The 11,704-nt window shown below is 56.2% G+C and overlaps 2 protein-coding genes across 3 annotated transcripts in view; both read right to left on the bottom strand.

The window, feature by feature from the left end:
- The window catches only part of CD79A (CD79a molecule), a 3,453-nt gene extending 3,269 nt beyond the window's left edge, over positions 1 to 184 (bottom strand). The window contains exon 1 of the mRNA XM_024768596.1: positions 1 to 184. This exon is cut by the window's left edge and continues 25 nt beyond it. Coding sequence (XP_024624364.1) covers positions 1 to 70 — 70 coding nt within the window. The 5' untranslated portion in view covers positions 71 to 184.
- Positions 185 to 3,817: 3,633 nt separating this feature from the next.
- Positions 3,818 to 11,377, bottom strand: RPS19 (ribosomal protein S19). Of its 2 annotated transcripts, XR_003006337.1 has the most exons (7): positions 11,265 to 11,377; positions 10,727 to 10,797; positions 10,355 to 10,455; positions 5,341 to 5,524; positions 5,130 to 5,255; positions 4,764 to 4,818; positions 3,839 to 3,883 (listed from the first exon to the last, which is right to left on the bottom strand). XR_003006337.1 is itself a non-coding variant. In XM_024768747.1 (6 exons), the coding sequence occupies exons 2-6, from the start codon at positions 10,795 to 10,797 to the stop codon at positions 3,857 to 3,859; spliced, it is 438 nt and encodes a 145-aa protein (XP_024624515.1). In that variant the 5' UTR covers positions 11,265 to 11,352; the 3' UTR covers positions 3,818 to 3,856. The 2 variants fall into 2 exon arrangements, 1 of the variants encoding a protein (XP_024624515.1); XM_024768747.1 differs by lacking the exon at positions 5,130 to 5,255 and having other exon boundaries at positions 3,818 to 3,883; positions 11,265 to 11,352.
- Positions 11,378 to 11,704: the final 327 nt, after the last annotated feature.

The following is an 11,704-nucleotide window of genomic DNA, read 5'->3' as shown; positions in this document are numbered from 1 at the left end:
CAGCAGCGAAGATCAAGAGGAGAAAGATGGTGGCACGCGGGGTTTGGCGGGCTTGGGGACCCCCAGGCATCTTCTCCCAGTGGGTTGTTTTGTCTGGGTGGCAGCGGCCCTGGGGTACCAGATCCCACCTCGGCCGAGCCCCAAACCCCGCCCCACTTCCTGCCCAGCCCTTCGGAGATGGGCTCCACTGGCCCCGCTGCTGGGTCCTTTGGTTGTCAGGTTGGGGGCAGCCCCTGCCAGGAGGCTTCAGGCCGTGAGTGGGGAGGAACTGCTCCCTGCACCTGTGGCCGCCACAACTCCCCCGAGAGGAGGCTGCTTGGGTGGGGGAAGAGGTTGTTTTAAGGCCTGGCTCGTCACTGGAAAGGAAGCCCGAGGGAGCCAGAGTTCAGGGTGCCTGCTGCGCACAGGTGGTCAGGGGACGCGGGTGGCTCCGAGCCCGGTCTTTCCTCTCACTGGCCTTGGGCAAAACTTGTCCCCTCTCTGAGCCTCCGTGTTCTCCCTCCTCGGGGTTGGAAAAGAGGATTTAAAGAGGTTGTGCATGCACAGCACTGAACACAGGGCCTGGCGCATAGTAGGTGCTCAGTAAATGTTAGTTACTATTAATGTTCGTGAGGAATACATGAGGCAGGCCCACCAGCTCTGTGACTGGGTGGTGGCTTCCCTTTCCAAGATTTGGCATTTTTAGTTCAAGAGATAAGGATAAAAATATCTCCCTGATGTTGTGACATAAGTTGATGTTCCCGACACCCAAAGGGCCACGATGGGCTCTTTCTTGGTGTTCTTTCATTTCAGCCTCTCCACAAGTGGGCAAGGTAGGCCACCCCCCATTTTACAGTGGAGGAAGCTGAGGCCATCACAGAGAGGGAACACCATCACTGTTACTTGCCCAGTTTATAGAGTCTGGTGGTGGAGCAGGGATTCCAAGTCACTTATGTGTGACCAGCTTCCCTTGAGCATTATTGTAGGTCAAGTGGGAGGAAAATGAGGCCTGAGGGGTGGGGGGGGTGGGGAAATGACATGAGGTTGTTTAGATGTTTGTGAGCAGTTAGGGGACCATCTCATACATGCGCGCGCACACACACACACATGAGGAGACACCGTGAAAAAATTCATGGCAGGGAGATTTTTGGTAGCAAAAACTGGGAAACAGACGAAAAGCCCATTTACGGGAGAAGGGATGCATAAATTGAGGTATCGTCAGTCAATGGAGTGGCACACAGCACAAGAGGCCGAGCTTTGCTTGTCAACATGGCTGCATCTCAGAAACAACAAGAAAATGAGAAGAAATGTACTATGACAGGATCCGGCTGGCTTGTTTTCAAAAGGCAAAACAACAGGGTGTGCTATTAGGGACACATGTGTCTACAGTAAAGGTGTAAACGCACGCAGGGGAGTGATACCCCACTCCTGAGAGGGGTTACCTCTGGGGTAAGCAAGGAGGTCGCGACCGGGAAGGGTACACAGAGGGCTTTGTCTGTCTTAGTTTTATGCCTTGCTTTACTTTTTAAGCTGGGTGGTGGGTTCATGGGTCTTATTTATTTTTGGCTGCGCGGGGTCTTCGTTGCAGCACGCAGGCTTTCTGTAGTTGCGGCGAGCGGGGGCTACTCTTCGTTGCGGCGCATGGGCTTCTCATTGCGGTGGCTTCTCTTGTTGCGGAGCACGGGCTCTAGGCACGCGGGCTTCAGTAGTTGTGGCTCGTGGGCTCTAGAGCACAGGCTCAGTAGTTGTGGTGCATGGGCTTAGTTGCTCCACGGCACGTGGGATCTTCCCGGACCAGGGCTCGAACCCGTGTCCCCTGTATTGGCAGGTGGATTCTTAACCATTGCGCCACCAGGGAAGTCCCATGGGTCTTTGTTACACTATTATGTATATATACTGTTTTGCATGCTTGAAGTATTTTGTAATTTAAAAAAAAGGTGCAACTGTCACCCACACAGAAGAACATGGGCCTCAAGAGTTCACACCTCCTGGGTTTGAATCTCAGCTCTGGTCACCTGAGCCTCAGTTTCTCTTCCTGTAATCTGGGCATAACCTCCCTACCTGTGAGGCTGTAAGAATATCACAGTGTGCTTAGCACAGCCCCTAGGACACAGTTCCTCTTCTCTGGCCCTCAGGCCTTCCCTCCTCCCCTCCAGGGACCCAGGTGTTCTGTTGGGCCCCTCTCTGTACAGCAGGTCATTAGTCCCTCTGTACTAAAGTTCTTCCTATAACCCCCATGTAGGAAGAAGTCTGGATCCAGACGCTGCAGCCCTTAGGAATTCACCTCCTTCAGCATCCTTCCTGGCTGAGCCGGTTTCCAGGCCCTCGACTGCCTCCCAGTGGCTGAAGGGGCGCAGCCGCCGCATTGTAGGCCCTCTCTGGCTCGCTGGCCTGTCTGGGCACCTCCACCTCCCGCTTACCCAGCACCCTGGTATCTGGCACCGTGTGAGCAAACCAGACGCTTGGCATTGCATTCCCAGGACGACTCTGGGAAATATCTTCATCCTCAATCAGCAAAAGAGGAAACTTAGGCGCCAAACAAGGACTGGAATCAAGGCCATGCCCAGGAGTGTAACCCTTTGGGCCTCATTTTCCCCACTTCTAAGGGACAGTGCCCTGCAGTGGCTAGAGCCCAGGTCCAGATGCTGGCTTTGCCACCTCCTGGCTGTGGGACATCCGGCAAATTACCCGTGACTGATCTCCATCTCCAAACGGCGCCTTTTGGTACCTATTTCACAGAGTATTAAGTGCAGGTGTGCTGCTTTGAGGCAAGACTCGGCATCTCCCCGAATCCCTCAGGTAGGAGTAAGCAGCTTTACAGGCAGGAGCACAAAGCCGAGGGTAAGTTTGCTCAAGGTCGCACAGAATTTTGGGCAGTGTTGGAATTTGAACCCAAGTCATTGGGAGTTCAAAGCCAGGCTTGGCACTGGAAGGAAATGGGTTTGACCTGAGGAGTAACTTGGGATGGGGGAACCTCAGGGGTCTTGGCCTAGTCGGCTCAGGCCCAGCATCTTAGTTTTCCCCAAATGGGAGGTGGGCCAGGTCTGAAAGCGTGGTAAGGGGACCCTTCCAAAGCTTAGCACCTGCCTACTGGAAGCCCTTTGCACCTCCCACCTGGACCAGGAGACCAATCACAGGTGGGGCTCCTGTCCCATTAGTGCAAATAGCCAATCACCATGCAGAACTGCGGTGGGGGGGGCGACACCACGAGGGCCCTGGGAACTTGGCCTCTATGCAGGGGCCATGCCCCTCCCTTTGGGAGGGAAGTAGCAGTCCCCTGCCAGCTGGGTCCCTGCTGCAGCTTCAGCACTGCATCCCAATTCTTGGGGCAGGTACAGCTAGCTCCATCTTACAGCAGGGCCCAGGCCAGAGATCCCCAAAGTGAAGTCTCCCGTGTAGGTCAGGAAAAGGACGTGTATACTAGGCAGGTCACCTTGGGCTGGAGGCACACGAAGGACCGCCCCGAGTGACGGCTTTCCTTGTCCACTTCCTTCCAGAGAAGCAGCACCTGAGCGACAGGGCCCTCCTGTTTTGTTTCAGCAGGGTCCAAGGCTCCACGTGGGGCCACTGCTTGAACTTTCCGTTTCTTTTTCTGAGACCCGCAAAGGCAAGGTGTGGGAGAGGAGCAAGGGGCCCCTGGGTCTCGCACCACCATCTCGCCCACTTGGGGCAGAACCGTGTGAACCTGGAAGGCCAGGCCTCAGGTTTCCGAGGCTGCTGAGTACCACAGCCATCCAGGAAAGGCCCTGGCCCCCCTCTTTCTCAAGGGAAGGGAAGTGCGGTGCAGCGCTCCTTCCTCTTGCCCGGCCACCCCCCAATCAAGAGACCCAGACCAGGATTACGAACGAGGCAATTTATTAACCCAGCATCATTTGTTCTAATGCTTCTTGTTGGCAGCTGCCACCTGTGGGAAAAGATGGACAAATAGTTAAGATCAGTTGTGGCGTCTGTGTTCAAGCACTTCACAGTAGCTCCCCAGTAGCTATGGGACACCAGGCACCCTGATTCGTGGTTTACATGTATTCATCTCATCCGATCCTCACAATCTTGGATACCTCCCCATTTTACAGAAGGATAAAACTGGGACTCTCAAGGAAAGAGGGCGTTGTCGTGTGTTTCCAACATCTGCCCATTACTCCACACTGCTGTTTGTGCCAGGCCCTGCTCTGCCCTGAAGGGCTACCTTCTCATTCCAGGCCACCCCCAATCCCCAGAGGGCTGACACCTCCATTCTCTTCTGACACTTAAGTGACTCAACAGTCCAAGACTCCCAGGAGGCCTGAGTCAAGAGGGTCATGCCAGACCCTGGGGGCCTCTGTTGCCGTAGCTCATGGAATCCTCACCACCTCCCTCCGAGGTAGGCAAAAGCAGATCCCTCTACAGACGGGGAGCCTGGCTCCAGGTGAAGGGACTCTGGCCCAGGGTGTCTATAGTCAGTCAGCATCTGGATGGAGACCTGGGTTCTGAGGCACCCCAACACTCAGTAAGCATGAAGACTAAGAAAGAAAACACTGCAGCCGGAATCAGAAGGCTGACCGGGAAGAGGCAGCCGCGTGTGCGGGAGCGTGCCCTGAAGGAGAAGCCAGCCTGGTGAGCCGCACCCTGGGCCTCCCTTCACCCAGGCACCTGCATTTTCAACCAGCCCCCACAGGAAGTCTGTCAGAAACGTTCTTTCTCCTGCACCCTCCTCCCCTGGGCTGTGCCCTCCAGGGGAGGAAACTCCCATCTGACAAAACCCAGGCTCCAGAAACACCCAGGCGGTGACTGAGGTACCCAGCCCTCACCTGTCCAGCGATTCTGTCCAGATCTCTCTGTCCCTGAGGTGTTAGTTTGCGGCCCCTGTGGGAGAGAAGGGTCATATAGCCCCAGGTGAGTGCAGGCTCCCACCAGCGTCCCTGATCCCTGCCAGGCCTCTCCTGGACACGAGCCAGGCTTTCCAAGAAGGCACCTGGCCACAGGACCACATGACACCAGCCAAGTCCCACTGAGGTCCCTAGTCGGCTGCATTCCAACAAGCTGGAGGCTGGAGTGGGAGCTCCCCTGGGAGCTGATGGGGTGCCGTTTGTGCAAACATTAGATCAAAAGCCCCGAAAAATCAATTGGGAAAAGCTAACGAGCAGGCTAATGAAAGCGGACAGTCGCTAAATTACCTTCCTGGAGCCTGGAGTAGTTAGCCAGAGAGGTCGGGGGGAGGCCCCGCGCTGTGCACTGTTCTGAAGAATCCCCTGCCTGGCTGGGGGGCAGGTGCAGCTGTGCAGGACAGACCTGGCACCTCACTGCATGGGCGAAGGGGGACAGTCCTTGATAACTTCATCATAAGGGATCTGGCCCCAAGGCTCCTCCGCCCTCCCCCGCACTTACCCATCTTGGTCCTTTTCCACCATTTTCAGCCCCTCCAGGGCCTGGAGGACCCGCCGGGCCACGCTCTTGGAGCCTCTGCTGAAGTGGCTGGGCATGACACCATTCCTCTGACGCCCCCCGTAGATCTTGGTCATGGAACCAACCCCAGCGCCGCCCCGGAGGTACAGGTGCCGTGCTGTGGAAGCTGGGTGGGAGGCAAGGGAGACTTGAGAACCCTTCTCAGGCAGAGAAGACGCTTCTCCACAGCTGAGGCAGCCTTAGGAAGGGCCTTGCTCAAGGTCACAAATCTAGTTGTGTGCGACAGCAGGTTTTTCTCACCTCACCGTTTTCCGGTCAGGGAAACTGAGAACGTGAGAACGCACGCCAAGCCCCAGTACCTGACCACCCCCCAGTTCAGGAGACTGGCGTGCACAGGTAGTGGAGGGACTGCCGTAGCCACGTGACCAGGCAGGCAACCCGCCCCCCCCCAGGGACTTGCTTAGCTGCGCTGTGAGGTGGACCTGAGGTTCTGTGGGGAGAGCCTAGCAAATGTTTAAGCCGTGACTGTCCCCCTTCATCTGCCTGGGAGCTCTGAAGGGCAGCAGAGCTGGAGAAGCGACCTACTGATCCTCCCACACCCCAGCCCTGGAGAGCTTAGGTAACAGTGGTAGCAGAGCTGACATCCTATGCAGTGGATGTTCCCAACCTGGGAGGTGCGTCACCCACTCTGTGGGCTGGGATTCTGGTCCCTCGACGGGCTTGGGCAAGTCCCTCACCCACCCTGGCCAGCCTCCTTGGAAATCCTCTTCTGTTCAACTGGAACACTTGCCTGCCAGGCCCTATGCCATCTGCTTTTCACTCTCTCCTATGAGGCAGTAACATGGCCTTAGGAGCCCGCCCGATACTGTGGCCTTGGCGAGTCACCTACCCTCACCTGAGAACCGGGACAAAAAGCACCTCATTGAGCGCTGTGAAGATGCCATGAACGCGTCAGGTGCTACTTTCCTGTATGGAAAAGGTTAAACTCCAGAGTACTCCTGGGCTCACGCCACAAGCTCCGTAGGGACAGCCCCTCCTGAACGTCCTGCTTTTCTACCTCAGGGGGCCACTGAGGTTTGAAGAACTGGGGCCCAGATGCTGGCCATCACACAGCCCTGCCTGGCTGAAAGCTCAAAGGTAGGGATTCAGGTCATTAGATTCCCCTTTAGTCCTGAAGATGAACGGGGGAGCCGAAGATTCATTCCTTCAATAATGACTTGCTGCCAAGAGTCACGGGGCGCTGGGCCATCTCCATGACCCTCCAGTGTCATGAGCTGGGGGGAGGGGGAAGTGACCAGGTGAGATAGGCTCCTCCTTCCCTCCAGCTGCCCCTCCCAGAGCAGTTCCTGCGCACAAGTTGTTCTCAGCCTCTCTCCTGCCCTCTAAGACCGTCTCCCGATACAGCCACGGGCTTCAGGGGCCAACAGTGCAGCAAAAACCATGGCCACTTCTCCAGGACCACTGAGCAGCCTCTCCCTGATACCACTGCCTTTGTCCCCCGCTCACTTTAAAACCACTCTCCTTGGTTCTTTTTGTCCTCACCCCACCCCCTAGATCAGGGCTCTGACCCTCTTCCAGGCACCAAGCAGCCCACCCACTGCCAGGATCGAGAGTCACCTGTTACAAGCCACCCCCCACAATCTTCCTGGCAGGAGCGGCCTCATGGAAAACTCGCCTTGAAGACCAGTGCAAATGCCCAATGGCTACCGCCACCCCCCCCCTGCACCTGTCTGGTCACGCCCTGGCTCTAGGTGGAGATCTGCTCTCCCACTTGGGCTGGGGAAGGCGTAAGAGCCTCACGAAGGGGCTGAGATGGACGCTCCCGATTTCACGAACGCCCGAAGAGGCTGCACACTAGAAACGAATCTTGCTGAACCAGGACCAGCGCTCACCCAGCTCAGCACGGAAAGGGGCGGGCTGTGTGGTACATGGGGTCTGAGCCCCAACACTGCTCCCTGCCAGCTGCGACAGAGCCCACCCCCTTCAAGTGGTCTGCGCCATGGTACTAAGGGGGACAATTTACTTCAACCCTGAGCAGGGACTGGCGGGGAACAAACTCCAATAAAGCTCAACCTTAGTTTCTCCCAGGGGGAGCCTCACGTCTTTCTTAATGACGCAAAAAATTATCTGGTGCAGGAGAATTCCCTGGTGGCCCAGTGGTTAGGACTCTACCCTTTGACTGCAGGGGCCTGGGTTCAAGCCCTGGTTGGGGAACTAAGATCTTGCGAGCTGAGCAGCATGACACACACACACACACACACACACACACACACACACACAGACACACCGCTCAGGCGCCCCAATCCAACAGCTGCTCACTCACCGCTGGACGCCTACTGAAACACACACTGTGTTCTTATTCTTACCTCCCCCCCAAGCAGACCCTTCTGAGAACTGAGGTCAAGAAGCCTGTCTAGGGCCACACTGCACCACTCCCTTTCAAAGCCCTGCAGTGGTCCCCCCTTGACACTGCTCCTCCCCTTAGAGCACTCTCCCCACTCCCCTGAAACAGGCTCTATCGCGACACCTCACCCCTCACACACACTGCCCGGTGAGTGCTCACCCCTACAGGTCTGCAGCTCTTGCGGACCACCCTCAAGAAGGCCCTGCCATCTACCTCTGCCCTCTGTATCCCCATACCTGAGGTCAATAGCTGTCCACACCGTGCTGGCTCTTATATGTCTCCAGAATTTGACCCCCACTGCCCTGTTGCCTTCACTGCCAGAGCTCAGCCTCCCAGGACAGGTCGCTATCCCACTGTGCTTCAGCCCCAAACCCCCGAGGGGGCCCACGATCCAGAGGAGGAAAAGCAAATATGGCAGACTGTGGTTTTGGAGTCAGCCTGCCACACCCTCCCACGGTCGTCGCCGGTCTGTATCTCACTTTCCTCCTGGGTAAATGACTATCTCCTATGACTCCACTTGCCCAGAGTGTGGACTGACCGAACTAAGCGGGAGCACTCTACGCTCCAAGAGGTCGGCAGACTTTTCCTGTAAACGGTCAGAGAGTAGACCGTACGGCCTGTGGCATCTGCAACTCTTGCCTGTCATGATTTTATACAAACAGGCGCGGCTGTGCCCCAACAACGCGCGCACAACACACCCCGGTCTAGAACCCTTACACTGTGCCACTAGGGCAGCCGGGGAACTGAAGTCAAAAGCGAGCGTTGGAAATGCCAAGGGAGAGCAGCAGGGCAGGCAGAGGACGCACACCCAGCGTGATGTGTTGGGGAAGGTGCGCAGTGGGCAGAAAGGGGCCACAGCAACTGTAGAGATGGCCAGCAGGCTCAACTCGGTGTGTGTCACCCAGGGTCCTTTCCCCATTTCCCCTTAATCTCTCCCCGCCTAGAAAAATAAAGCACAGAATGCTGCCTAGAGGACCGAGCTGCCCCCACCTCCAATCACGGCAAGAGTCGGGTAGACTGTGGCATCAGCAGCTGGCAGACCACAAGCATGTTAACCTCCCCGACATCAACTGCAAATCGGCAACCAGCAGACCTACCTGGGAAGTTTTTGTTAGGTACAGGTTATACAAAATATGCGTATTCACCAGATCAAATGGGAAAAGCTACGAGGTTCTTTCTCCTCATCTTAGATCCAAAGTTGCCTTGCTTGACCTATCGGCTCTTGGGGCGTCACCAAAGAGCAGTCAGGACCAGGCATGCCTTGCTTCCCAAGATGGGTGGATGACAGAGGTAGTGGTGGTCTCGTCCAGGCCCCGTCACCACTGATTGTGTGCCCAGGGAGGTCAAGTCAGCTCCCCTTCACCAGACCCATTTTTCTTTATAAAAACATACAAGTGAGTAGACAGATATACTACCCACCCCACTCATCTCACAGACTTGACCTTTTAGTCCTCAGGGGTCAGAGGCTGTGGCTGGGCATGCTGGCCCCTATGTCCAGTCTAGGGCCTGAAAGATTGGCCCACCATCTACAAAATACTTCATGCTCCGAGGTGCTGGGCACCTTATACCAAGGCCAACTCTTCTCAAGGTCATTCTGGAGTTTTGTCCAAACTCTGCTTCCCACCTACAGACAAGCTCTGGTCAGGACAGAGCCCCCACTTCACACAGGATGGCTGAACACAGGAGAGGCCGAGAGCCTTTAGTGAAGGCCCTGTGCAGAGGCTGCCACCTTGGCACAATCCAGCCTTGAACCCCATCCCCTACTCCCAAGGTAAGCCTCCATGGGGGTGACTGGAGAAACTTGAAACATTAAAGACAGATGAGGCAACACTAGCACTAGCACTAGCACTATGCAACCAAGGGCTACACTTAAAATCAGTCCTTCAGGGGCTTCCCTGGTGGCGCAGTGGTTGAGAGTCCGCCTGCCGATGCAGGGGACACGGGTTCGTGCCCCGGTCCGGGAGGATCCCACATGCCGCGGAGCGGCTAGGCCCGTGAGCCATGGCCGCTGAGCCTGCGCGTCCGGAGCCCGTGCTCCGCAACAGGAGAGGCCACGGCAGTGAGAGGCCCGCGTACCGCAAAAAGAAAATCAGTCCTTCAAAGTCATTACTAAAGGATTAATAAGAAGATAAAAAAAGGGACCAGTACAGGGTGACCATAAGGTTTTCTTCAGGGCACTTAAGGCTTGCCAAGATCTAGAGCAACGAGTGACCTGATCAGATCTCCAACCCCTTAGTTACGAACAACTCATTTAACAAGACAGTCTAGTGTGACGATCTGAACAATAAAACAGACCCATAGGTATTAAAAGGACAATGCCTCTCTCTAAAACGAACCACCTCCAGGCAAAATATGAACACTCTACTCATTTGTCCCTGGGTCCCCCACAAGACTCAGAGGAAAGCACAGGTCCTCACATGAATCTCTTACAAATGAAGAAACAGATTCAGAGTACAAAATTATTGAATGTCACAAAAAACATGCAGTGATAAGAGTCAAAGATTTCTCTCTTGTTATTTCTGAGGGCAAGTAAGAGGTCACAAAGGGGACACCCAGCCCCCCACGCCCCAGCCAAAGGCCCCAGTTCCTCACCAGCTCGTGTGTAGAACCAATTCTCATCATAGGGAGCGAGCTCTTTATGCTTGGCCAGCTTGACAGTGTCCACCCATTCAGGGACTTTCAGCTTCCCGGACCTGGGACCAAGACAGAGAGAAAGGCACAATTCAGGAGTCTCCACAAACTCCATCCCAATTCCCTCCCCTCAACACAACTGTAGATCAAGAAGAGCCCAATGTGTCCCAAAATACAAAGAGACTGAAACTCAAACACAACTCAGGCCTCATGTAGAAAGGATGGACCCCACAGAGACCTCCAACAAGCCTCCCCAGACTGAAAGCCTGCGGGCGCTGAGGGATCAGGCAAAGGCGACAGCCTCCACCCACTCGGACCGCAATCCCCACTCACTTTTTGAGGAAGGCTGCCAGAGCTCTGACGAACTCCTGCTGGTTCACGTCCTTTACAGTAACTCCAGGCATCTGCGGGAAAAGTCGAGCATGTGAACACAGGATTGATGGAGACGACTGACAAGGGTCGGGGGCCAGCCCCAACGCGATCTAAACCGTCGCACTCTCCTTACTTCCGAAGGCCCTACTTCAATTCCCCGCTTTAAAGACCCCTGCGCCTGTGGGTCCTACAGAACTCACTGACGCCCACGGTCTCTCCGGGTCGCACGAACACTACCTGCCCCCGTTTGTGAAAACGCTGTATGACCCCAACCCCTGATTCTGGGGTCCCCCGCACTCCCCGCTGCCCACCAAGCCCAGCCTCGGTTCCCGGAGAGCGCGGACCAGACATGCCCGGGCCTGCAACTCGCACGTGGCCGCGACTCCAGGGGGCGGGGCGGCCCCGCGCGGGTACCCCGCAGCTCCCAGGCACACGCTCCGGGATCGGGAAACGGGCCCCGACACCCCGCACCCGGTTCGGACCGGAGCACTCAGCTTACCGTGCGGCCTCCAAGCTGCCAGCCAGGGAAAAGGGAGCAACGGGGTTTCCCGGGCGCACAAGTCGGGCGTTGGTTATCGCGAGAGTTCCGAGAACTCGCGAGAATGGGGTTAGGAAAAAAGCGGCCGCGCCTCTCTCAGGGCAAATGTGGCTTCCCCTCCGTGAACGTGGGAGGGTATGGCGTGAGGGCGGAGGCTTGTTTCCTCCCCGCCCTTCCTTCTCCTGCAGCTTGAGGAGCTCTCGTCTTGAGTTGGAGGGAATCTAGCTTCATTTGCGTTGATCGTGCATGGAACAAACAGCGGCGGAGACTGTATCTCCTGGCGGAAGTTATGGGTGGGCAGGAAATAGAGAGACCTGGCTACTCCTGGCGCCACCAGCTGGACGACCACTTTTCCGGGTGGAAGTGGCTTTTCTGGCCGGAAGTGGGGCTAGTAAGGGCGG

The sequence above is a fragment of the Neophocaena asiaeorientalis genome, unplaced genomic scaffold (assembly GCF_003031525.2).
Source record: "Neophocaena asiaeorientalis asiaeorientalis breed wild unplaced genomic scaffold, Neophocaena_asiaeorientalis_V1.1 scaffold629, whole genome shotgun sequence".
Lineage (NCBI taxonomy): Eukaryota > Metazoa > Chordata > Mammalia > Artiodactyla > Phocoenidae > Neophocaena > Neophocaena asiaeorientalis.
Note: the sequence above shows the minus strand (reverse complement) of the source record. Positions and strands in the feature narration are given on the sequence as shown.

What these genes read in the sequence shown, in the direction of transcription:
- RPS19 (XM_024768747.1), bottom strand. Translation starts at nt 10,797, where the DNA reads ATGCCTGGAGTTACTGTAAAGGACGTGAACCAGCAGGAGTTCGTCAGA. An exon ending in CTGGCAGCCTTCCTCAAAAA is followed by an intron (nt 10,456 to 10,726) that starts GTGAGTGGGGAT and finishes TCTTGGTCCCAG; the next exon opens with GTCCGGGAAGCTGAAAGTCC. An exon ending in TGGACAGAATCGCTGGACAG is followed by an intron (nt 3,884 to 4,763) that starts GTGAGGGCTGGG and finishes CTTTTCCCACAG; the next exon opens with GTGGCAGCTGCCAACAAGAA.